This window comes from Mercenaria mercenaria, chromosome 6, assembly GCF_021730395.1.
Source record: "Mercenaria mercenaria strain notata chromosome 6, MADL_Memer_1, whole genome shotgun sequence".
NCBI lineage: Eukaryota > Metazoa > Mollusca > Bivalvia > Venerida > Veneridae > Mercenaria > Mercenaria mercenaria.
In genome coordinates this window covers 53,729,066-53,756,932 of record NC_069366.1, presented here as the reverse complement: position 1 = coordinate 53,756,932, position 27,867 = coordinate 53,729,066, and the positions used below count along the sequence as shown (strand labels likewise).

General features: G+C 36.5%; 1 protein-coding gene across 3 annotated transcripts; it reads left to right on the top strand.

Moving 5' to 3' along the window:
• Positions 1–1,775: 1,775 nt before the first annotated feature.
• Positions 1,776–27,867, top strand: LOC128557748 (uncharacterized). 3 transcript variants are annotated; one of them, XM_053545922.1, is made up of 2 exons: positions 1,776–2,245; positions 23,519–27,867. In XM_053545922.1, exons 1-2 carry the CDS (start codon positions 2,212–2,214, stop codon positions 26,560–26,562), a joined length of 3,078 nt encoding a protein of 1,025 aa, XP_053401897.1. In that variant the 5' UTR covers positions 1,776–2,211; the 3' UTR covers positions 26,563–27,867. The 3 variants fall into 3 exon arrangements, with proteins under 3 accessions (XP_053401897.1, XP_053401898.1, XP_053401899.1); XM_053545923.1 differs by lacking the exon at positions 1,776–2,245 and adding an exon at positions 23,007–23,253; XM_053545924.1 differs by lacking the exon at positions 1,776–2,245 and adding an exon at positions 23,007–23,265.

The following is a 27,867-nucleotide window of genomic DNA, read 5'->3' as shown; positions in this document are numbered from 1 at the left end:
TGAGGTCATACACAAGACACATGAGTGTAAACAAGGTGAAATATAGCAAATTTTGTCAATCAAGGGCACCTAACTCTGGTCCTACCAGACCGATTTTGCTCATAATCAAACTCATCCAAGATCTTGAGGTCATACATATTCTACATATATATGATTAGGATTGGTGAAGAAATGAAGATGCTAGAGTTTAAACAAAGTGAAATATAGCTAATTTTGTGAACAAGGGCACATAGCTCTGGACATACTGATCCGATCTAGCCCATTATCTAACTCGTCCGTGGTCTTGTGCCCAAAAACATTGTGACCAAGTTTGATTTAGATTGCTTCAAAATTGTGTATGCTAGAGTGTAAACAAACTTAATGTGAACGGACGACGGACGGACGGACGACGGACATTCATTGATCCTAATAGCTCACCATGAGCCTTCAGTTCAGGTGAGCTAAAAAGCAAGGTATAAGATATTTCAAACATATCTGTTGCCATGGTTACTTTAAACGTTAGAATAAATAGGGTACCATGTAAAGAGTTTGATCTTCTGCTAATAATATTACCCTAATTTTTCATTTTAGTCATAAAGAGAATGGAAGTGAAGCCGTCGAAAAGCCTGTTATCATACATAGTTGTTTAAAAATGAGAGAAAATGCGACATATACATTTAAATTCGGCTTATATGAGAAAGTTAACGCTCATTCTAATAAAATTATAAGCTAAGCAGACTTGCAGACTTCTACGGATAACAGTGAAACTGAAATACACTGAACAGTTTTAAATACCCGTATTTTGCTTCTTCTTTCAACATAAAATACCTTTGGAGGGTCATGTGCTTCAAAACTGGATAACAAAATGTACTTGAATGGACAGACAGATTCCGCTTAAGCCGTTGCTGGGGTGGGGGTGCGTGAGAGGTGTTGCACATTTCATTACCTCTCATTAACAGACTCAGTCAAACCGTTTGGTTGCATTCTATGCTCCCAAAGGATCTTCATATATTAGTATATTTTATTGATATTTTTCGTTCTTTTGAAAACAGGTTACAGTTGAAAAGATCAGGAAACTCATCACCTACCTTAATTTTTACTTTGGTATAACTGTTTTCTTGAACATTTTCCAGTTTTAACAGGTAATCTATACCGTTCATCTGTAATGTCGCGGTACTTGGCATTCGACGTAACGACATTAAACAAGAAACAACACAACAGTGTATTTCTTGTCTGTATCACAATACTTCATGCCATATGCATCAATAACTGTGTGAAAATGAATAAGATATCATTCAAGTAACATCCATGTGTACTTCGAACAACAATAGTCAGCCATTGTTATCATGTGACGTCACATCACTAATGTCGCGGTATAGGTCAACAATTGTGTCAATCAAACTATCATAGGTTACAAAACACTAAATATAATTCAAACATTGAAAAGCTATTTAAGTCAAACTAACAGGAACACTCAAAAGTCATTAAACGCCAATTTAAAAGTTTTATATTATCTGTTTACATTGGCACTATCGAAAATATTCTCCACTGGGCAGCGGACACAACAGATATTTTGCAAGTAAATCACAAGGTCGCGGGCGTGGTCATAATGTAGCGGAGCCTAAGAATCGTACTATTACTTAATATTTTCTATTTGATAGTTATCTAACATGTTAAAATTCACTGCTCAGTATCATGGGTGTATTTTGAGGAGATGGTCAGGGGCCCCCATCTCTTCCCACCCCCTTAAAATCCGTCGAGTTACGACGTTTTATGGTTCGCCTGATACCAATATTTCATTCATTTTTGTGTAGCTGGGGGATGTTACGTAAAATTTTGTGTCCTCTAACCTATAGGCGGGACTTAATTTGCATATTTAATGAGGACAAATGCCGATCAGCTGGTAGACGAACTTATAAACATTGCAGATATTTGCTTAATTCATGGATTTTTGCAATAGATATGTGAAAAATACGATTTTAATAAATATTGACAGATATTTAGCAATGTAACTGCAGGTAGGAACATTTTTCGCCAGCATGAGTAAAATAGGTCACGAACTTCCCCGGTAAACACCACATATAGGTGGCGCAACTCAAATACCGCGAAATTAGTGATGACGCGAGATTAGTGATGTTGAGTAGTACGAAATTTTATCACGAAACGCAGCAAAGACTTTTGGATATTGGCTAAATATTTTTCTAGGCCGACTGAAGTTTTGAATAATGTAAAATGTATAGAAATTGCTATTACTGGAATTTTATGAGTGAGTACCATGCGTTTATAAACAAAGCTTTAAATTTATATCAAATGCTATGTTAAGCCATTTGCAATTTGCGGACGCTTGCTGGTCCCATATGTTATGCAAAACACATTTGCTTAAAATATATTGGACTGCATTTCTAGATTTATAATGGGGATCTATGAAACATTTATCATGTTGATGTAAAAACACTTAACTGAAGATTTTACAGTATCTTCTCTCACTTCTTAATTTACTGTCATATGGTCAAATAAATTGTATAGGTCCGCTTATTCATTTTTAGATCTTGCTACCGATTATAGATATCAGCAAATTACAGACTGATTTTATGATATTAATACATTGTATTCATTTTTTTTCACATATTAGCAATTTTTATGATATTCAGTCTTAAGAAATATAGTGTCTTTTTACTTTATCCCTTAATGCACGGATTGTCATTTATTCAAGGCATGATCATGATGGTTACTACCTTAATTAAGTGAAAAGGTAGAGATAAATTTATAAATTATACGCTTTTTCGTCTTCATAATGCAACTTTTAAGTGATATCGCAACAATTTACCGTTTGTCTCAATCCTCTACACTGAGAAATAAGGATGAAACTGTGACTATACATAGTCTTAATAAAACCTTCCTTGTTTTACAATTGAGCCGCACCATGAGAAAACCAACATAGTGCATTTGCTACCATCATGGATCTAGACCAGCCTGCGCATCCCCGCAGTCTGGTCAGTATCCATGCTGTTCGCTTTCAAAGCCTATTGCAATTCGAGAAACCATTAGCGAACAGCATGGATCCTGACCAGACTGCGCGGATGCGCAGGCTGGTCTGGATCCATGCTGGTCGCAACGCATGTTGGTTTTCTCATGGCGCGGCTCAATTGTTTTGACCTAATTTTTATTATAACAAAAATTGTAGAACGCACATCCAAATCGGATCCAAAACTTGTAAAATCTTCCTCTTCACTGCTAAATATAGAAAATATTTAGCAATAAAAAGGAAGATTGTACAAGTTTTAAGAGTGTCCTATTATTGCATTGCACGAACTGTATTGCGGTATTGAAGTACTTGAAACTGAAGATGGTCAAAACAAGTGCGTGTGTCATTAGTGATAAGTCATTTATTAACATTTATTTAGCATGTATTAAACGCGTACTATCAAAATAGAAATAAAAAATAAGTAAAGGCGATGTAACTGCAAGAATTATAAAAATAATTAAAAAGCATTATACCCAACTTTGAATAAGTCTGCGCAAAGCAAACGAAGCTGTGATTAATTACTTCTTTTGACCTTACCATAGAATAACCTCTAATAAGGTAAAAGGAACAGCGCGGATTCAAACCAATGACGCATTATCTCAGTTAAGAGATTGTCTATTAAACCATTAAAGAAAGCTGAAGTAAGAAAGAGAGATTAAAACAATTAACAAACAAAACAAAACAACAAGTTTATTCTATATCAGTCGATAGAGTTTTTATTTAAATCTAACACTCTGGACACTTTTAGGCGTTAAGGTTATTTTTTTTAAAAAAAAAGGAATATAGTCTCTTATGTATGATACTATCGTCCTATGCAAAGAAACAATGGTATGGGAAACTGTTAAAAAAGATAAAAAGACTCAGCTGCACAAGGTTATCAGTACGAAGATAAATACCAGAATTTCATATGGGAAAATGCCCCTTACATATGCTTTATACATATGTATTGTCAAAAAGAGCAATAAATGAAAATTTTATGAAGCAAACATTATGTACAGCGCATTATATAACAAGTACGAAAGTTGAGAAGGATTTTTATTGTTAACTTGTGATTCAATGACCTAATTATTGACTGAACATGACCCAAATGCGAAATTGGAATGAAATGTATTGTATACACAATTAAGGTTGTACTTAAATTCAGACTCACGAAGTGACTGAGTTTCAAACTTAGCTCAGATGTTATCAAGACCCCTATTCTGATAAATGTTTTATCAGAAATGTGGGCTCTATATGATACTTTCAAGTTAAATGATGAGGAAGGACTAAGATGTACAATGAATGAAACACAACAAACATTATTTTATCCCGCCTAGGGGCGTGAAACTCATAGTTTAAAAGGAACAAGAAAATTATAACCAAAGTGTTATATGTTGACGATTACGTTGGTGTATTTACTTAGAGGGTATTGTTGTTGTTGTTGTTGTTGTTTTCTTCACCTCCTCCTTAGGAGAACAGCTTATGAATACGCGGCAATGAATATTGACTAAACAGTTCACTGCTATAAACACCTTTAGTTTAAACAATATTTTATTATTTTTTAAGCAACATACACATAACATGTACAACAAATTTTTACATGTCAAATACATGGATTTGAAAACAAGCTGATAGCTTATGTAAATTCCTTTCCAATAAACAGATTTACAACAATAAATGTACAAGGTTACGATCAGTATGACATTTATGAACATTGTAACGAGGTAATTCAATTTATACTTGATTAATGTTTCACGAGTTGGAAAGTTGTTTGGGGTAGAGCGTGTTGGGAAATGACCTAAGTAGACTCTTTAAAACATGTGTATATGTCACGTTACTACAATCAAATAAAAGTTTAATGTGAGAAATGAGTTAGAACGATAAAATCGATGGAAAAGAAAATAAGAGAAAGGAGGGGTTCACACAGCTCTTGACATCAGTCCAAAATACGAATACATTAACAGAATCGTTTAGAAGAAGATATAAAGCTTTGCACTTTTAGAAACACCTGACTGTTTTGTTCGAACGTGAGGTGCTCATTTCCATAAAGGAGATTGCTAACTGTTTTTGCACATGGGAGATTGCCAAGGTTTTCTTGTCTATGCATGGTGTAAAGGGGACATTGAAGCAAGAAATGGGAAACAGTCTCAGGGGCTCCGCATCTGCAGAGAGCGGTATCGGTAATATTTTTCCTGTGAAGGTCAAAATTTAAAGAGCTGCAACCGAGGCGTAGACGAGTATGTAATATCTGGTTTTTACGTGTTCCAACGTTAAAAAGGGCAGGAGACTTGGTTTGTTGTTTCGTGATTTTGGTTTTGAAGGTGTGAAGAGTGTTACAATTTCGAACATCAGACGGGAGAGAATTCCAGTCACGAATAGTTGCTGGCAAAAAGGAAGAGTTATAAAGTTGCGTTCTAGATGGTATCGTAGGTATGTTATCGGAATTCCTTAAAGTATATCGATTTTGGTTGTTTTCAGGAATCAAACTACTGAGATAATGAGGAGTAAGACCGTTTGTCATTTTGTAGAATAGAACGAGCCTGTTTTTCTAACGCCTTATTGGAAGGGTCTCCCACCGAAGCTCAGACAGCATAGTTTGAATATTGCATAGTTTGGTCGCACCAGTAACGATCCTCGCAGCATGTGCGTGAAATTAGCCAGAGCAGCCAGAGTAGCCAGAGTTCAGCCAGAGTTCGGCCAGAGTTCAGCCAGAGTAGCCAGAGTTCAGCCAGAGTTTAGCCAGCGTAGCCAGAGAAGTCAAAACTCTGGTTACTCTGGCTAGCCAGAGTAGCCAGAGTTCAGCCAGAGAAGTCAAAACTCTGGTTACTCTGGCTGGCCAGAGTAGCCAGAGTTCAGCCAGAGTTCAGCCAGAGAAGTCATAACTCTGGTTACTCTGGCTGGCCAGAGTAGCCAGAGTTCAGCCAGAGTTCAGCCAGAGAAGTCATAACTCAGGTTACTCTGGCTGGCCAGAGTAGTCAGAGTAGCCATAATTCTGGTTACTCTGGCTAGCCAGAGTAGCCAGAGTTCAGCTGGAGTAGCCAGAACTCTGGTTAGTTACTCTGGGGGCCCGGGTAGCCGGTTTTTAAGAAAGATTTCTCGTACCCAGAACTCTGGTTAACTCGGTGGCCAGAGTAGCCATAAAAACCGAGTAGGCAGAGTTTTGATTTTTTAAAGTTTGGTACTTGTTCACCCAAAGTGAAAACGTGCCCGAGTCACCAGGATTTCATTTGCTTGGTCATTTGGGCTGTTTTAAAGAGTGCCAGATTTTCAGCCAAGAAGCTAGAGGTTTGGTTTTTAACATTTTCGGCTCTCTGTCACCCAGACTAGCAGTGTAGCCAGGTAACCGGTCCCTGTATTTTCGTCTTAGAAAAGTTAATTTTGAAATTAAATATGTCATTTCTATCTAAATAGGTATTAAAACTGAATTTCAATTTAAATAACTTTTTTCAAGTGGTTAATTAAGTAGCTTGGTTACTCGGGCTAGCCGGTTTTTGGGTTTTAACTGTTCTGGCTCTCTGGTCGCAAGAGTGCCAGAGTAATGGGTCCCGTGTTCGCAAAAATTTTCGTTTAGCTGAATTCGATCTTGAAACTTGATGTATTTCTTTCTAATAGCATTTTTTAAAACTAAATTTCAAGTTAAAAAACTTTTTTTGTTAGTATTTATAGTACCCGAGAACCAGAACTCTGGTTTACTTTGCGGGAAAGATTTGGCAGGTTCAGCCAGAGTGTAGAAGTTGATTATCGGGCTGGCCAGAGAACCAGGTTCAGCCAGGTAACCGACTTTTTTGGTTTTTAACATTTTTTGGGTATATCCCAAAGCAGGAAACTCAATGTTTAAAAAACTGAAGGGCAGAACTAGAAATAGAGGAATAATGATCCCGTTTTTGTTATACAAAAAACCATTAATAAAATCATTCCTTTCATTTTTAATTTTGCATATGCCTTTTTTTTTGTTTTTCCAATATTGGTATGTCAATGTTTAATTTTAAGCGCCCTTGAAGTATATTTTTATTAAATGGGCGCTCAACAAATTTGGTTAGTAGTGAAAAATAAATATAATAATAAATAATAATAATAATAATGAAAATAATTCTTTACAAAGTTTTTTTGAAATGGATGAAATAGGTGTTCAGATTTAATTGTGAGCGAACGTTGTTTTTAGCAGTTTTTTAATATTATTGTTTAAAATTGTCACATTTTGTATAAATCTGAGAGTTTTATAGCTTTTGAAGATGAAATATTTCGTAAGTGTTTCAAAGTTAAGACATCATAAGATATAAAGCTTTTTCGTGTTTTTAGGTCTTGATTAAGTTTATTGGAAAGATATTTTTTTTTTTGGATTCCTTTTATTCGCATTTATCGATTGTTTCCCATAGACCGTTACGTTTCCCATTATTTATTTTGTAAAATCATCTTGAACTTTGTAAGAGTTTTTAAAACGATTCTTGTTGAGGAAAATTTGATAGTGTCATCAGCAAAAAAGCGTTTTTCCCCTTTAACAGAGTCAGGAAGGTCATTGTAAAATAAAAAAAAAAACAAGGACCAAACTGAACCTTGAGGAACCCCCCTAAAAGAACTGGTAAAGTTGTGAGCCTTCAATTACAAGATTGAAAATTTGTTACAAAGGAAATTGAATCCGGATAGAGAGTTCTACCGTTTTTGGAATTTTCGAAAGTTTTCTAAAAAAACCATTAAAATGGATGTTTGTTTCCAGATTGGATTTGTCAAAAGTTCCTTTTTTAAAAGGATATAGGTGAGCCTCACAGCTATGTTTAAAACGGAAGCTTTTGGAAGGTGTGAGAGTTGTTGACATCTGGGTTCTCTCAGGGTTGGTTTTTTGTTTTTATGTATAAAGTGATTATAAAACGGATTTTTGCCAGGTGCCGAGTTTCAAAGGTTTTAATGTTGCAAAAAATGCCTTATTTGTACCCTCGGGGTTTTTTTTGTTTTTCATGTACAAGGTTTCATCCAAACGGACTTAAAGAATGTCTTATCTTTTAGCAGTAAAAAACTGTTTAATCCGAACACAGTGAGTACGCTTCATACAATACACAAGTGATACCGTGTTAATAAACGGGAATGTTAATTGTTGATGGCTAAGGTGACCCAATCTTTTTTTAAATGGCATTTTGCGTTTTGATTTCATCCCACGGGTACCTACCTTTTCCAAAGGGTTTAGATGAAAAGCGTTTTTAAAAGCCGCTTTAGTGTATGTTTTTCAATTTCAACTTTCGTCAACCCCACATTTTAATATGCAAATTACGGGGAATTTGGTGGTTGTCAAATGTATGAAAAATTTATTCTCCAATTTTTTTATATTATCTTTATGTCTTCAGTTGTTTTTTGGTACAAATTCAAGGCAAACACTAAATTTAAAAAAATAAAAACAAGAAGCCTTCAAATAAATTTTCTTTATTTTTACACTAAAAGTTATTGGAATTCCTAAAAATTTTTTTATGTTCGTTAAAAATTACAGGACTGTGGTCTGAATCGCTTCCCTGGATTTTTGGGGATTGCGTCATAGAAAAATTCAAAATTTTTGGAATTGTCAACTTTATTCTGGGTATTCGGGAAATTTTTAAACTTATATTGTATAAGATTAAAGTATACTTAAATCCAAGAGAAGGATTATATTCCCCGGGGGGGGGTTCAATAAAGTTTGAAAGAACACCTTATAAATTTTGCAAATTTACAGCAAACTATTTACTCTTCAGTCCCCTTTGTGGTCTAAGATTTTTTGTTGTAAATATTAAATTTTTTTTTTCTTGAAAAAAATTTTGTAGGATCGTTTGACTCTGGGGATTGGTTTACTGAAAAATATCTTTTTTGTCGCAATTTTATGAGAGTTTTTAAAAAGATTTTCTGAAAGACTTTGCAAGTCATTAGCACGCGGGGGCAATTTGATATCAGGGGACTGATTTGTAAATTTTTAAAGAAGGGTTTTAAAGGGGATGTACATACAAATATATATAGGGGCCTAAATGAAAATAAGCTTTTTTATGGTTTTATATTACTTATATAAAACTTATGCCCAAGGCAGATCCAATTGACCCAAAGTCCATGATTGAAACTTTTTGAAAGGATGATTTCCCAAATGTTCTTGCAAAAACCTAAACTCTGGGTCTTGGATTTGGAAGATTTTTAAGGTTTACAATACAAAATGGAAAAAAGTCCCCGGTTTCAGTCAAAGACCTGATAAATTTGATAGAAAAGACAAAATTTGATCTTAAACCTCACACGTGAAAATAAACAAAAAATTTTAAGTTAGTTTATGGGGTCACTCAATATATAATGGTAAACTATTAAATATCATTTAATCGACTTGTTTTATTTTTTAAATTTTGTTCAGTAATGTAAAGTGTTTTACCATTTTCAACCTGTTAGTACGGCGTTCGTTTGGGCAATCGTGATTTTTTTTTTATCAAACCGCAATGCACGATGGTACGATGACGAAAACGCGATGGCGCGATGACCGATTGATAAAAACACGTGGTACGATTTTTTAAAAAAAACGCGATGGTACGTGCTAAATCGCGTTTTTGCGATGTCGATGAAATATCGCGTTTCAATCTCGTACCATGCGTTTTTTCAAATGTCCCATCACGTTTTCACATCATTCATGCTTTTTTTCCCATCGTCCATCGCGTTTCTCCCCGTCCTCGTGGTTTCCATGTGCCATCGCGTTTATCATTCCATCGGGGGTTTCCCATGTACCATAGCCTTCCAGTTAGAAAAGCGTGTCCCCTACCATTTTTTTTTTTGTCAACTTTTGAGGAATTTTATCTAAAAGTATTTTTTGGGGAAGAAATTTACCATTTAGATTTGTTGTTTTCCAAATGTCGGCTTGCTCAATAAACTGTAAAATTGCAATGTGAAAATGAGATTGTATCAAAGCCTGTATTTTTTCTGAAAAATGTATTGTACCCTGCGCATGACCTGGATGGGGACAATGCGATGGTACATGATGAAAAACGATGTTCGAGACGAAAAACGACGTGAAAAAGCGTTTCTCGACATTTCACCTGCGCCGTGTTTCATCACGTGCCATCCGTTTTGTCTTGCCCCCCCCCCCCTTTCATCACTTTTTTTTGTGGCGTAAAACGGGAAATGTACCCTTATGGGGAAAATTGTACGTTTGTATGACAACGCTATTTTCAAAGGATGCTCCCCAAAAATGGACAATGACAAAAAAAAATTTAAAAAAAAAAAGTGCTCCATTATCGTCGTGCCCTGCCGGCTTAGCCTTTATTCCCATGATGTAATTTTTACCCCAACATGGCAGGCAATTATGTCCGTTTCCGCCGGGCTCAAACTCGCGCGGTCGGATTGATGACGACGCTCTGCACTGAGCTAGGAGGCGGAATTTTTAAACAAGGTTTCTCAAAAAGGTGTTTATCATAAAAAAGTATTTGCAATATATAATTAGTAACTTGGTTTTAGCCCTGGGCAACCGAAATGAGTTTCGTGTGGAGGTTGACCCGGGTAATAAATAAAATGCCCGGACCCGTTAAAAAAGTTTTTAAAAGGGTATTTTAAGAAATTGATCGAAAATACCCTTTTTAATGATACAGGTTTTTACTAGTATGTTAGCCCTTTAATATCCGGGGTCGAATGTTTTTACGGTTCTTTGTTTTCATTAAGAGTCCTGGAACAATGAAATTTTTAAAGCTTGTATAAGCTTATAGAAAAAAGACAACCGATTTTGGGGCGTTTAAATAAAGTCATTTTTGAAAAAATTTGAAAGGGAAAATTCAAAATTTTTTTTTTTTGTATCTTAGTAGTCAAATTTTAAAATTTTGTTAAATTAAAATTTAAAGTAGTGGATTTAAAAAAGGGCCCAAAACCTGGGGGCGCCCACCAGTTTAAAAATAAATTAGATGTGGGCGTAAATCAAATATAAAGCGGTATTTTGCCCCCAGACCTTGAGGCTTTGTTAAATTACAATTATAGAAAAAAAAAAACATACCTAAGCTTTTTCAATGTAACTCGGCGGCACTGAAAAAGTTTCCCCCAATATATTACCTCTTTATTTTTAAAATATCGCGTCACTTTTTCATGGCCTTTTTGCCGGTTTAAATGGGACCCTGTCTGATCATGTTCCTAACCCTTTCATGACTGTCGGTGAGAACAGCTATACGACGTGCAATTTCCCACATGAAAGTTCGGCGTCAACCCTGCCAAAGGCTGATGGCGTTCATCGTACCTTAAACGTGGCTTCTTACAAGGATATTTGGGTTTTTGACTATTCCTTTTAGTCTGTCGGGCAATTTTTTAAGTGCGATGAATGATTTGCGATAGAAAATTCGTACATGTCAACATTGCTGGAAAAAGTCATTTTGCAAGTGCAGGGCCCTTTCCTCAAATGGGGGGTTAAACGAATTTGACAAATCTTTAACGTAACGTCCAGCTGCGTCAAAAATGTTTGTCGTGTTAACCCTTTAACACAGTCCCTGCGATTTTTAAATTTAAGGGTCATTAGGTGGTACTTTTTGTGACGCTGAGTTTGTTAAAAAAACAGCCTTTGCATTAAAACCCGTTACTTTTTTTTTTTTTGGAAAAAGTCATTTTTGTTTGTGTTACTTTAACTTTGTTCGAAAATCAGCCGTCTTACAGTTTTTTTTGTTGTTGGTTTTTGTTTTTTTTTATTTTTAGGGTGTTTTAAAGACTTTCAAACTACCATAAAATATAGACCCGTCCCCTTTAATCTTTGTGAATTTCGCCTTTTTTTAAACCCCCACACAAAAACGCAACAGGTCTAACTTTTTATTTACATTATAATTTTATACAAAAAGTTAGTGCAGCCTTTCATGTATAATATGATTTTTATGAAAAAAAGGGGCATACATTTTAAAAAAAAGGGTTAGTTTACATGTTTTTCTGTATTTTCTTGGCTTTTTGGCCAGCCAGGTAACCAGAACCCGTGCGCATTTCAGTTATTCCTGGTTACTTGGCCGCCCGGTACCGATATGTGAAAATTTTTTAACAGATGTCTGGTCAGCAACAGTAACCGAGTTGTTAAATTTGGGTACTTGGCAAAGGTTTTACTGATTTTCTTTGGTATTTTGATTAGCAGGGTAGCTTGTTCCAATGGCCTCCGAAAATTCTGGTGTTCTGGCTAGCCCGAGTAGCCAGAGCAAATGAAAATCATGGGCACTCTGAACTTGGCTCCGGGCCAAATAGAAAAAATTAAAAAACCTAGAACGTCGGCTCTCTGGGTGCGTTAAAAAATAAGACAATTCTTTTAAATCCGTTTTAGAAAAAATTGATATATATAAAAAAACTCAAAAAATCAAAACCTGAAGAACCAAAAGGGCATTTCGCAATAGGTATTACAGTTTTTTTGGCATTGGGGTAGCCTAGGTAGCTAGAACAAGGCATTTTGGAAATTTTGGTGTTCTGCCTAACCCAAAATAGCCAGAGCAAATTTACTTGGTTACCGGCCAGTCTGGCCAGCCAGGCAACCAGGGGTTTTGGTCTCTGGCTGATCTGGATATTTGGCCCGCCAGAGTAACCAGGACTGGTATCTGGGTGAACTTGTTACTTGGCTACTGGTGAACTTGGGCCCGCTATGTGACCAGAGTCCTGGCTCCCCTTTGGGTACTTAAAATACCCCTTGAAAATAGTTTTTAAATTAAAAATTTAGTTTGAACTGCTTTTAGATGAATGAAGAGTCGTGCCCGAGAAAACCAAAAATAGTGGGTTTGGCCTAATGGATCCAGACCAGCCCCGAGCGTTAGGATCCCTACTGCTCGCTAACAGTTTCTCAAAGCCAAAACGCTTTAAAAGCAAACAACAGGAAGTGACAAAACTGCACGTATGCGCAGCCGGTCTGGATCCCTGCTGGTCCAAAGCCACTATGTTTTTTTTTTTATGGCACGGCTCATTATTAATTTCTAATCAAATCCAGTAAGAAATGAAAAACTTTTGTGAAAATGGGACCTGGTTCCTTTGGGTCTTGGCTGACCAGATTTGCAAAAAAAAAGTTAAATCTTTCAGACTCTGGTTCTTGGCCAGCAAAGTTTCCAGAGCAAAAGGAATCCCGGTGACTCGGGCTACTTGGTTTCTGGGACCAGAGTAGTCAGAAATGTTAAAAAATCCCAGAAATCTTCCTTTGGGTGAACTTTGGGGAACTCTGGCTTCTGGCCGCCCGAGTAACAAAAGGTTTTGGGGTACCTGGCTACTCTAGATTAACCCGATTTTTTTGCACTTGGCTCTTAAATAGCCACTTAAAAAAAGTAATTAAAATTAAATTCAGTTTTAAAAATGCTATTTTGATAGAATTTACTATAAGTTTCTAATAAATTTAGCTAAGACGGAAAAAGTTTTTTGAACCAGGTTATCGCCTGCTCTTTAAATCATAGAAAACTTTGGCTCTTGGCCCGCTAACCAAGCAAATAAAATCCAGGTGACTCGGGCTTTTTTGGAAAAAAAATTCTATGGCTACCGAGTAGCCCCGAAAAATTTTAACTCCCACAAACCGGCTTTTTTTGTGAACTTGGCTACTTTGCCAGCCCCGGGTAATAGGTTCTGGCTACTCTGGTGAAAAATCTGGCTACTTGGCAGCCAGGGTAACTGAGTTCTGGTACTTGAATGAAAAATTTGGGTACTCTGGCCAGCCAGAGTAACGAGTTTGGCTACTCTGGCTGAACTTGGCTATCGGCTGAAAAATTGGTACTCGGCCGCCCGAGAACCACAGTTTGATTTTCTGGCGAACTCTGGCTACTCTGGCTGAATCTGGCCGAACTTGGGTGAACTCTGGCTACTTGGCTGAACTTGGGCCCAACTCTGGCTGAAATCTGGCTACTCTGGCGCTCTGGCTAAATTTTACCACTCCTCGCAGCCTCGTTTGAAAGGATCTATATATTTTTTAATTTACAGAAAAAAATGTCCCTATAACTCTCCGTACTCAAGAAGAGGCCTAACGAATGAAAAGTACTTTTTTTCCAGACTGGAACGTGACAAGATAAATTTCAGTGATCGCAATTTGCCTAACTTCTGCCAGGCTTTATTTACAGACGAAGATATATGCTCCTTCCACTTAGCGTCCTCGGAAAATGAAATACCAAAATGTTTGTGAGTTTTAACAGAAGAAATAGGGACGTCATCCATGATTAGACAGGGGTGGTTTGCACGATCTCTCTTTCTAGAGAATAGAACCTGTTTCAGTTTTTTGGGGGTTAAAATCCACAAGCCATGTTCTTGACCAATTTGTTACTTTACGAAGATCAGAATTAAGGACAACAGCGGATGCATCCGGGGAATCAACAGTTATGTAAAGTGTAGTATCATCGGCAAACAGCCGGATATTGGCCTGGAGATCATTTACAATATCGTTAATATAGATTAGAAACAAAAGAGGTCCAAGAATTGAACCCTGAGGAACGCCAGCGGAAATGTTACGCCAGGACGAAGAAGTATTTGAAATAACAACTCGTTGCCGACGGCCCGAAAGGTATGAAGAGAACCATTCTAGGAGCTTTCCCTGGATTCCAAAAGAAGAAAGTTTAAGAAGAAGACCCCGATGCCAGACTCTATCGAAGGCTTTTGATATGTCACAAAACACCGCGCGCACTTCCTTGCCCTCGTCCAGTGCTTGACATATTTCATTGTAAAGGAAGGTCAGCTGGTTAACCGTTGAATCACCTTTTATGAAACCAGATTGATTCGGAGTTAGGAGGTTATTAGCAACAATGTAATTGTAGATGTGCTTGTGAATACAGCGTTCCATAAGTTTGCCTATGCAGCTTAAGAGCGAGACAGGGCGATAGTTAGACGGTTTGGATGGGTCGGACTTCTTGAATATTGGCGTGACATTAGCGAGTTTCCAAGAAGAAGGAAAGAAAGATTGCTGAAGGAGCTTGTTGAAGTAGATGGACAGGGGTTCAGCAAGAACATTGGATCCCTCCCGAATAAGACGGGGACTGACCAAATCTGGGCCGCATGCCTTTCCGGGGTCGATTGAATTTTAACTGTCAGTCACGTCTTGGACTGATATAGATATGTCCTGAAGTGAGCATCTGCTGACAGGGATATTTGGTAACTCGTGACCTGTATCATCTATGCATGACTGGGGACAGAAGTATTGATTTAATAAGTTTGCTTTGTCTACATCACTTGAAGATTGCGCATTGCCACTTACCAAGTTCGGGATAGATTTTGAGGAATCCTTTTTGGTTACCTGTTTGGCCAATTTGAACCATTCTTTAGCTGTTGTATTATCAGAGTTCATTTTATCGGTGAGTTTTGATAGGTATTCAGATTTCGATTTTCTTATTTGATTTGTAACCTCATTTCTTATTTTCCTAAAATTAGCACAGGTAGTAGGATCATTGGAGGTTTTCGCTATTTATAAACACCTTTACCTCTATATATAGTCATATACTGATCAACTGATATTTTGGAAGGACAAACGGACAATTTTGTGTAATCAGCCATCTCTCAAGAAAGACTACTGTTCTGACATTGCTAAAGGTCAGCCTGTAAGAAACATACATTGAGATAATAGAGCAAGGCTACTTTAAAATGCAAGTCACCTTGGTTCAAAGGCCAGTTTTTTGCCTTATTGTTAGGTGACATTTGTAAAAGGTTTGACTTTAATTATGCATATCAAACATTAAATACATAAATATTAACTTAAAAAAATCAAAGTATAAAACTAAAAACACAGGTTTAATTGTTGATTACCGAATGAGGAATGGGCATAGCTACGCCTATGGCCATGCCTACATTAAGATGATAGAGCATTATACCTTTAAAGTGTTGCAATGCAACTAGATACACAACATACAACAATCTTTAACAAATGCACATCGCTTGTATAAAACTTATTTATATACCGTACCTGATGATGATAGTTGAGTTTATTTATACTCGCTGCCGGGAGACCCATATGAGCGAGAATATCTGCGCCTTCGTCTTCATTGTAGAGTGTCGACGGGCCTCTTTTCATGCTGATCTGTCGTAATCCTTGCGGAGTACCCTGTTCTGCGTACGTTGGTAACTTGAAACTAACGAAGGTAAACCACCCTTCTTAGGACCACTGCTCCCGCCCTTGGTTGTGACTCCACCCGCTGTCATCAATATAATTATGGTCACTTCCGGTGGAGCCACATGCCTTCTCCACGACGTGCACGCGGCGGGAGCTCAGGAGAAGAATACTGTACCAATAGACATTTTCGAATTAAGTCTGCGTGGACTGTGAACACCTAAGACGATCGATTTTTCAAGGGGACCGTCTCAACATAATAATTTTAATTTATGTTTGGTAGGAAACATTCCTATAATGATGGTAAGGTCTGGCTTATTATGTCGCCGAACAGGATAAGATTTTTGTTTGTTTGTTTTGGGTCTAACGCCGTTTTTCAACAGTATTTCAGTCATGTAACGGCGGGGAGGATAAGATTTGGATTTGTCTTTCCGGCTGTCTGTTTACCAGAGAAATGTTTTGTTATATATATCGCAAAAAGTATTTGAGCTAGCGTCATAACACTTTCCTGAAATGTTATTTAATATTATAAGTTGCGCATCTGCGTCTAAGTTGAAAAGATGAGCTAGTCTGATTGCAATGTATCCATATTCCATCGTCGTCCGACATGAAAAAATCTAAACTGGGTCAGCTGGGATCAAAATGTAGGTCAGTAGGTAAGTCATTGTGAAAACTGTGGAAAACATAATACTAGTAGCTTGCGCCTCCATTCCCTTGTTATTATTATGAGGGGACGTATTTTGGGATACCTCAGGTGTTCATCTGGCCGTCTGTCTGTCTGTGTCCGTCTATCCGTAAGCAATTTCGTTTTGTCTCCGTTCTGTAACTCGTGAACCCCTTAAAGGATTTTAAACAAACTTGACAAATGTTCTCCACATCAAGACGACGTGCAGAGCGCCTGTATCAGCTTTAAGGTCAAGGTCACACTTAGGTGTCAAGGTCATATGACTTTGTTTCGTGTCCGCTCTGTAACTCTTGATCTGTTTGAAGGATTTTAAAGAAACATTGCACAAATGTCCACCACATCGAAACAAGGTCAATGTCACACTTAGAGTGGGGTCAAACGTCATATAACTTTGTTTCGAGTGCGATGTGTAACACTTGAACTGCTTGAAGGATTTTAAAGAAACTTGGCACAAATTTTCACAACATTATGGCGACGTGCAGAGCGTATGGCTCGTTATAATACTTTTTTTGCGATATGTGTAGCATATTTTTCTTTCTGATGGACAGAAACACGGAACAAGAGCTGTCCGTAAGACAGCGCGCTCGACTTTTCTCAGTGATTGACTCTGAATTAGAGCTTTGCCAGTAAAAAGATTCTAAGTTAAAACGGGACATAACTCTGTCAAAATTCAAATCAGAGTAATGAGGAATAATTCTCTGCGTGAAGACTTTGACAGTAAAAACGTATTTTAAGTTTCAAGTCAAAAGCTTTAATAATAACAGAGATATTTGACAAAAATTTATCCAAAATGAATCTATGTCAAAAGGGACATAATTCTGTCACAATTCAAATCAGAGTTATGGGGACTGATTTTCCTGGTGTAGACTTCGATAGTAGTTAAGAGGGGCATAATTCTATCAAAATTCAAACCAGAGTTATGGGGATTATTTCTCCTGGTGAAGCCTTTGATGGTAAATAAGTATTTTAAATTTTAAGTCAATTTCTTTGATAATAACAGATATATTTGAGTTTATCAAAAATTTTAACCGAATATTCTAAGTTAAAAAGGGGCATATTTCTGTCAAAATTCAATCAGAGTAATGAAGATTGTTTTTCCTCGTGTAGACTTCGATAGTAAATAACTGTTTTAAGTTTCAAGTCAATAGCTTTGATAGTAACAGAGATACTTGACTTTATCAAAAACTTAAACCAGAACTTCTAAGTTAAAAAGGGGCATAATTCTATCAAAATTCAAATCAGAGTTATGGGGATTATTTCTCCTGGTGTAGACTTTGACAGTAAATATTTTAAGTTTCAAGTCAATAGCTTTGATAGTAACAGAGATATTTGACTTTATCAAAAACTTTAACCAACGGCGACGCCGACTCCGACGCCGGAGCGAGTACAAGAGCTCTATTTTTTCTTCAAAAAGTCGAGCTAAAAACAGGCACATCCGAATTTATATCACCTACCGCATAGTGATGATATAGTAATCCAAACCCTATTGCCGTTATAAACTCTTTTTCCTACCGCCCATAATATAATCAAATTATGTTGAGATGGTCCCCTTGAAAAATCTATCTTCTTAGGTGTTCACAGTCCACGTAGACTTAATTCGCAAATGTCTAATAAAAGTAACACAATAAAAAGGCTTTAAAATTGGCATAAATTAACTTTACAAAGTAGTATCCGGAATTTCGGTTGGCATAAAAGGCCTAACCCCCTATCATATGAAATAAATGAGGCAAATAACAATGCCTACAATATAATAATCAAATATTTTACAATAAAATAAAAACTAAAATTACTGCACACGAATAAGGTAACCTTCTCTCTTTCCGTATTCATTAAACTGAAAAGGAATTCTCAAAGTGATGTCCGACATAAATTGCTTTCTTTACTGCTATTTTATTCTTTTACTGCTTCTTTTTTCTAGTGAAACTTATTTTTCTCGTTTGTGTTGTTTAATCTGATTCCATTAGTATGAACTAGATCAGACATTAAAAATTTGAAATTTTGCAAATCGAATGAAAAAATCGTCATTTACGATATAGACTGCACACTTAGCACTAAAAAAAAAGCCATCACAAATACTCAGCGCCTGTGGGCGCGGAGAATAAAATGTATACAATGGAGGATTTCGCAAAGTCAATTGCATTAGAAACCTTTGGCATATTGTATTTGTATATTATATTGTATTTGTATGGTAGGTTGTAAGGTACAGTATTGTATAAGTAGTAACGTAATCCTGACCTACTTTAAAAAAAAAAAAGAAAAGCAAAACTTTGTATTCAGGTATTTTAGATTTTTACAAAGATTAGAGGAAGGTAAGTTGCAATCACTCGAAACTATTTTGATATATCAAATTACGAAAAGAAGTATTACAAGGCTTCGCCCAAACATAAAACAGGAAGATTAATAAATAAACAATAATGCGTTGAAAAGATATGTTTTGTTATTTAAAACATGTAACTGAAGAAACTATTTTAACATTACCATTCACGTTTTGACCTAATTTTTAGCATAACGGAGAAATTGATTGAAACCGATAAATTTCACGAATAAAAAATAAAGGAGGCTTGTTGATTTTAAAAATGTAAACTTTTAACTTCTCAAATATTTTTTATTCAGAACGCGAGAATATGTTAACATGAAGTTTTATCGAACACTTACGCATGGAAAACTCAGTCACACATCTAAACTTTCTAAATGTTGTCTTACATTGAATAAACAATGTGCATTTCAATGTTATAAGATAAAACACGAGCAATGCACACTTTATGCAACGAAAAAATAGATTTGAAAATTCAATATAGATGAAACACAATGCAATAATTTTGTCCCATTTTATTATATTCCAAAAAAAAAATGATTGCATGTTGATAAAATCATTTTACCATTTTTTGTATAAGTATTGTATAGAAAATATAAAGGTAAGACAACTATCACTGGTGTAGCTTTTACCCATTTATATGATATTTGCAGATACTCTATCAATAAAACAAATTTTATCGGGTTTTCACAATACCTGTGGTTAATTATTATTACAATTTATTATTATTATCATTATTATTATACTTTATAAATATTTTATTATTATTATTACAATTTATTTATTATTATTAGTATTAGTATTATTATCATTATCACTGTTGTTATTATACATTCACTGAAGGAAGACTACTCTCTTTTAACTCCATTGCACACATCTTCATGGTCTAGTTGGGACCCCCCTGCTGTGCTAATTTCCTTTACTACTGATAAGATGGATTATTTTTATCTTTATGGAATATTCCGAAAATTTATCTAATTTGTACAGTACCTGTACATGGGTCGTATCTCGGAGTATTATCTGTTTGGTCTTCTTTTTAGCTCATCTGTACGGAATTCCGTTAGGGCCATCGCCTTTGTATGTGTTGATCTGAAACGCGATACTCGATAGTACGATGATGAAAACGCGAAATCACGAAACTACGATAACGAAAACGCGACAACACGATGATGATAACGCGATACTACGATAACGAAAATGCGATAATACGATAGTACGATGATGATAATGCGATATACTATCGCATTTTCACCATCGTACTGTCGCGTTTTCACCATCGTACTGTCGTATTATCGCGTTTTCGTTATCGTAGTATCGTGATTTCGCAATATCATTATCGTACTATCGCGTTATCACCATCGTACTATCGCGTTATCACCATCGTACTGTCGCGTTATCACCATCGTACTATCGCGTTTTCATCATCGTACTGTCGCGTTTTCACCATCGTACTATCGTATTATCGCATTTTCGTTATTGTAGTATCGTGATTTCGCAATATCATTATCGTACTATCGCGTTATCACCATCGTACTGTTGCGTTATCGTCATCGTACTGTCGCATTATCGTCATCGTACTGTCGCGTTATCACCATCGTACTGTCGCGTTATCACCATCGTACTATCGCGTTATCATCATCGTACTATCGCCTTCCGGTGCCCATGCGCACAGAAGAATTTCCTCTCCAGTGTTCTGGTTTCTATTTATCTTGTTATTTAAGCTCTGTTGAAATTAAAAATGATTTCTATTGCTTGCTAATGGGTTGTAAAACGTTTTTTCAGCTAAAACCAAATATGTACTTAGGCAAAAACTCTGCAGGTCAATCGGTTTGAGTTTTCTATATAGTATATGATAACAAGAAAAAAAAGAATGTTATATTGTACCATGATCAGGGCGTTTTTTGTTTGTTTTTATTTTGGTCTGACATGAATATTTTCACAAATATGATGATGAATATTTTCACAAATATGATGGTTTATATTTCAACACTGAAAAGCAAATGCATGTCTTGTAAAGCTCAGGTCATTGATGTTGAATTCCGTAAGACGCATAACAACACTGAAATCGGAGCATCGCAAATATTCGAAGAATATTGTTTGCAGTTTTCATGGCACATAGTTTCTTTTAATGCATCAAAGTCTGGCAATTTTCTGCAAAAATAAAATAAAAAGTAAAGCAGTTTACAACCAAAAGTGAGTTAACGCCCCCTTACTCAGACATTTTATTTATGATTTTACAGGAATGAGAAATGCAGTAAAATTATATCTGCACAGCATTCTGAACCTGTTCAAAATCCAACACGCTTTGTCTCCCTAAATTCATTTTCTGTAAATGACTCTTAAATTGACGAAAGCTAAAAAAGCATGGAAAAATGCTAATTATTTTTTGCTTTTGACTAACTAGCAGCTGTAGCTATAGGAGGATCATCAATACAAATCACGATTTTCACATACTAGCACCCGCGTTCGAATCTGCATATCGCCCTATCGCTAGAGCAGGAGCTGTAGTTCTAAAAGTATAACTTCTAATCTTCTCATTTTTAGCATGCACATGCGCACCGGAAGGCGATGGTGCGATAATGATAACGCGACAGTACGATGGTGATAACGCGACACTACGATGGTGATAACGCGACAGTACGATGATGATAATGCGACAGTACGATGGTGATAACGCGACAGTACGATGGTGATAACGCGACAGTACGATGGTGATAACGCGATAGTACGATAATGATATTGCGAAATCACGATACTACGATAACGAAAACGCGATAATACGACAGTACGATGGTGAAAACGCGACAGTACGATGATGAAAATGCGATAGTATATCGCATTATCATCATCGTACTATCGTATTATCGCGTTTTCGTTATCGTAGTATCGCGTTATCATCATCGTGTTGTCGCGTTTTCGTTATCGTAGTTTCGTGATTTCGCGTTTTCATCATCGTACTATCGAGTATCGGGTTTCAGATCAACACATACAAAGGCGATGGCCCTAACGGAATTCCGTACATCTGTCACGTAGTGACAAGGTGAGCTTTTGTGATCACCCTTCGTCCATCGTCCGTCGTGCGTCGTGTGTCAGCAATTTCTAAAAAAAAATCTTCTTCTCCAAAACCACTGGGCAGATTTACACCAAACTTCACAGGAATAATCCTTGGGTGGCCCCCTTTCAAAGTTGCCCAAAGAATTGAAATCCATACAGAACTTTGGTTGCCATGGCAACCGAAAGGAAAATCTTTAAAAGTTTTCTTGTCAGAAACTGTTTGTCGGATTTCAAAAATATTTTGTAGAAATGATCTCTAGGAGACCCTCTACCAAAATGGCCTAAGCCATTCTGATCCGGTAAAAAGCATGGCCGCCAGGGGGTCGGGGCTTATTTCCCCTATATGGCTGTATTGTAAATTTTTTAAAAAATCTTCTTCAAAATCATTTACACTAAACGTCACAGAAATGATCCTTGGGTGGCCCCCTATCAAAAGTGCCTAAAGAATTGAAATCCATGCAGAAAAAAGGAAAAACTTTAAAAATCAAATCTTCTTGTTCAAAACCACAGTAGCTAGGGCTTTAGTATTTGGTATGTGGCATCATCTAATAGTCCTCTACTAAGATTTTTCAAATTATCCCCCTACGGTTAAATATGGCCCCACCCCAGGGGTCACATGGTTTATATAGACTTATATAGGGAAAAACTTTGAAAATCTTCTTGTTGAAAACCACAGGGCCTAGGGGTTGCTGTCAGTCTTGGGATAAACAATTCAAGCATGACTGCGATATCGTACAGCACGTATATCAGTCACGTCTCAATGGACTATCTTGTTGCATTTTCTGGTGCATCATGGGATCCATTCGATATTTCTGAGTGACAGTGTTCTGCTGAAGCTGGTGCTTGGGGGAACGAGAGGTGCTTACACATTTCATTACATCTCATCAACAAACTTAATCAAACCGAATCTGCTACTATTTTGCTTCGTTTCAATGTTCGTATTATTAGTTTTATTCCGAGTCTTTTGGAAAGTAGTGATTTTAAATATCTGTAATTCGGGGTGTCAAGTTTCATTTAACTTCCTGTTGTAAACGTGAGTAAGAATTTCAGTTCTAATACGGAAATTTTATCCTTATTACTTACATGAGCATCAGTGACAAAAAAGAACAAGCCGTAACAAAAGGATTACGCGGACAAAGGAAGATAAAGCAATATCGGTGAACATATTCATATTTAAAAAATAAGGTTATGAATTTAAAAACTTTATTTTCTTGAGTTTTGCAGGAATAACGGTGAGTGCCTAGGTATGATATTCTTTTTTCGATATCATAATATGTTGACATATTGAACGTCAAAATTGTTTGAACCGTTGATAAACTGTTTTGATAAATTTTTGGAGATTCCTCACACAAAAAAGCGATTATTTCATTTCACATGCAGTAGTATTTCCGATTTTACTTTTATTTTTAAAGTCATGAGATGGGCAGAGATAATATAAGTCTGTGCAAAAATATCTGGTTATAACAGTAATGAAAAAAACGGTTTCTGTATTTTTAGATCGTTTTTGGAATAAAATGGGTACAGTGAAAACGTATTCGATTCTAATGTATTTCGTATTGTTAACGATACATACATGCGATAGTGCCACAGTCAAGCAGACGCAAGAATATCAAAACTTGCCCGACCGTCAAAATCATGATGATGAGGTATACGCTTCAGCCACGGCTAAGGAGGATAAATATTTGTATGATACATCAGTCAGGCCGAAAAGCGAACTGCAACATACCACAACAAAAGTAGGAATGAACACAAACGATTCTGAAATAATGAAAATACTGTATTTCACTGAACAAAGAAAGAAAAATAAAGGAAGCTCTGATATTGTTGATATAGGCGGAAACACGGAGTCCAGGCAAAAACATCTGGTGAACCAGACAGCTGACCCTAACAAAAATACCAGGAACCACAACATAAAGGAATATATGCATACTAACCCTCTTGTAAAACAAAATGTTCACCATTTCAGCAATAAGATTTTAGACATTAATGATTTAAGTGAGACATCTTATAAAAAGTTGAAAGCAGAATTTTCAGGGGCAAGTCAACATATAAGAAAAACTGATAAACATGTTGGAACACCACAAAATGCCCTTACACATAGCAAAAGTCAAAGAACACACTCGCGATTTAAATGCAATATCGAAGTGCTAGAGAGAAGCAAAACAAAATTTCATTCGCAACTGATATCAAGAGATCCGAATTTCATCCAGTTTAATTTAACAATTTGTGATTCAGAATCTGCTCGTACGGGTTTTACCAGTGATGTTTTCCAAGGCCATAGATGGTTTTGGACGTACAATGCATCATCAGGACCATACCCTTTTCTATCGTGGAATCTGGACTACGGTATACTCTCTTTCCATCTACTTGAAGCAAAAACTATAAATATTCCGTATGTGAGCATAAAGTTAAAATCACCAGATTCAAGATTTGGGTGTGATTTCACATTTGGAGATTACAAAACATCTCTAGCAGTAACCGCCGCTCTGATACCGTTAATAAATGTGACAGAAGGTGGTGATTACATCAAATATCCCGAAAGTTATTTTTGTTATCTAACAACACGGCAAGAATATTTTGGGTCAGTACACTATTGGGCAGCCGTTTATCTCTATTACCCGATTAGTTTCGTACATTATAAATGTTGTTCTGCGTCATTGAACTATACAAGTGGCGAGTACGACAAAAAATGCCAAGGCAATGAAAAACATATTGCAGGAGTTCACTCGTGGACAGTCACAAAAACCCTACCCTACCTCTTAGGTGTATTGTTTCTTTTGTACTTTCCGGTCATGTTTTTCAAAATCGCTGCATGGTTGGCGAAAGAAGAGCGTATTTATGAGGACCTGGTTATGGTTGAAATGGCAGACGACATTGAATGTTTAGAGTTTTTAGACGATTGCTGGAAATTTGCTGATGGACAGTCTCCACTCACGTTAGGTGACCTGCTTAGCTTCAAAACTCTTGGACTGACCCGCCATCCTGTGATTGTTTCAAGATTACGAAGACTTCTTTTTGTGCTATCATTTCCGATATTCATCTACATACAGCTTGCCATGTACACGGAAGGTTTTGGGCAATGGAGAAGTAAAATCACTGTGAAAGATCTTGTGAAAGTTGGAACTCCTATGGGATTTTTGGCTCTTCTGGCTGATGCAGACGACAGGAGACGTGTATTCGTTCCAATACTTGGTGGTCCTGTTGGTGTTGTTACAATATATTATACATTAAGTCTTTTATTCATTGCCCTGCCAAGAAGCGTGAAACAAGTTGTCGAAGCTGGATTGCCGTCTTCAAATTTAGTAATAAATTCACCTCTTTTCTTTGGAACATCAGAAATTATTCAAATGTCAATGATCAATGTTAAAGCTCGCGACTTGAAACCTGGTTACACAAAAGCGTCAACATTGATGAAATGCAGGTTTTATATGTTATTCACGCGACTTTTCTGGAAAGAGTTATGGAACATTCAAACTGAAAGAATCACTACTTTCCTGAGACCAACCTCTACATGCTGTCGTGTTCTGTTGCTCCCTTTATTTCTTCCGTTCTATGTTATATTTTGCGCAACTGAAGTTATTTGCTGTATCGTTTTCCATGGTATACCGTTTTGTACGTTTGTTTCTGGTATGCTAAATGGTGGGATTAAATCTCTGCGTTACTTGAGAGGACAGAGTCTAATTCTAAATGCCGTCTTCAGGTATCGCGGCACCTGTTTCCTCGGAGTTAGTTTTGTTTTCATTTCATTTATGGTTTACATTTACGTGATTTCCCTTGTGTTTCTCGTAAGTTTTGGTTTCATTTCTCAAATCATAACTCACTGCTTTGTTGCAATTATCATTTATCCATCTGTATCTTTTGGTTACTTATTTTTCTTTATCGTTCTTTTCTACTACTTTATCAATTTAGTGAGAGATTTCGGAGGGGTATACATGGAGTTGCTGGCTACTACCGTAGATATTTCAAGACATTTGTCAAACGAGAGTGCAAGGATTGCAGTGTACAACGGACAACTTACAGTATCAAATGTACAAGTAGAGAACATTGTTGATGTTCGAATAAATGGAGTTTCGTTGCATGTCCCACTTAATATTCTTCGGACTATTCAAACACAATCAGCAGTTAGAGTCAAGCAGAGAAATAGCACATACGGCATCCCCAAGGATTTGTTTGAGTATATTGTGAAGAAGCATCGCCCTGTTCATCAACAAGTAGTTATTCTTTGCATCAAAGCTGTCATAATGATAACCTTTGTCATACTGACGCTCAGTATATCCGCAGATTATGTTGCAGGCCCCACATCAGAGATTTCAGAAGTTATGCACGTGATTTTTATTGTCGCTGTAGGAGCGCTACCTCAGCTCGTTCAAGCAATATTGGCGCGATCAGACACAGTTCTTGTACGGGAAATAGAAGAAAGAGAGATTGAAAAATCAACTATTGAATTTTGGAATAAAGAGAGTGCCGATGCACAGAACCATCGTTGCGTCGAGTTGTCACAAATAACGGGCAGATGTACGACACAAGGCCCAAAGGTATAATACGATACGATCATACGAGTGTACAGTGTGAAGGTACAATACTATACGCAAGGGTTTGACACAAGACAAAACGGCACATGGGACGCAAAGCCAGTCAGGATTAAAAGAAAAATATTGCACAAACCCTTGCAGAAAAATTGTGACTTCCAAAATAATCAGCATTACTTTACATTACTAGAATAAAAGAAAATATATGGAGCGAAATGTTGTTCAGCGAGCGTGCTTTTGATTTCAACCATGGAGTGCGTTTGATTTTGGTGAACTTATTACGTGTTCACACTTCCGTCAGTCTTGGTAGAAACGTATTTGCAGTGATTTAGCCCAATGCAATTTGCTTAACACATTTATATAACATTTCAGCCAGCTTACTATTGTTTTTTTTTTCCATTTTCCGTACTGTTAGTTTTTGACTTAAAGTGCTATATCTCCATTGTTTCAACATGTGCACATTTTCGTTTTCTACTTTTAAAATGAACATTACCGATAGGAACAACACAAGTTTCGTTTCAAGAGAAACACAAAGCGTTTATGTGCTATGAATTATTCCGACTCATTTTGGTATGTAATCGTTTATTGTAAAAGTGCGACTTTTTCATATTGTAAAGGCTAATACCATACTATAACCTATTGAAAATATACACTAATATTAAAAACAGATGTAGGTGTGTATGCGTGTGTTCGGGTTTAGCGCCTTTTTCAACAATTTTTCAGTAACATAAACGACGGTGTCTACTTGTAGCAGTGGGCACAATGCCCAAAGATATAGTGAGCCTCATGACATGATACCCCACCCAGTCACATTTTACAGACAATGGACTGACTAATCCTAGCACTATCCTCACAGTGCTGAGCGCCAAGCGAGGAAGCTACTAAAGTGTAGATGAATGCGGTTAGAATATCCGAACTAATTAACGACTTCAAACAATACCAAGTTACATTGTATCGCCGTTAAGGAGTCCCTTGAAACACCCCAAAACGTCAACCCCGCCCCAAATAAAAATGTACACGTAGAAAAGCTAATTGAAATATATAAAGTTCAAGAATAATATGTATTTATAGTTGTATCTCACAAACATTAAACTTTCGTCTTAACAATTTTCAAAAATAAACATATAAACATTTCTGACATGTTCAAAACAATTTAAACTGAATTTGCTATTGAAGCTTGAAGATTATTGAAATTTCTTCAATTATTTTTAAAAACGCATGAAGTCGCATTTACTTTTTAAATAAAAAAGAATGTCTTATTAATAAAATGATGAAATAAATCAATAAGTTTCATTGTTTTGTAAATATATGCGTTTT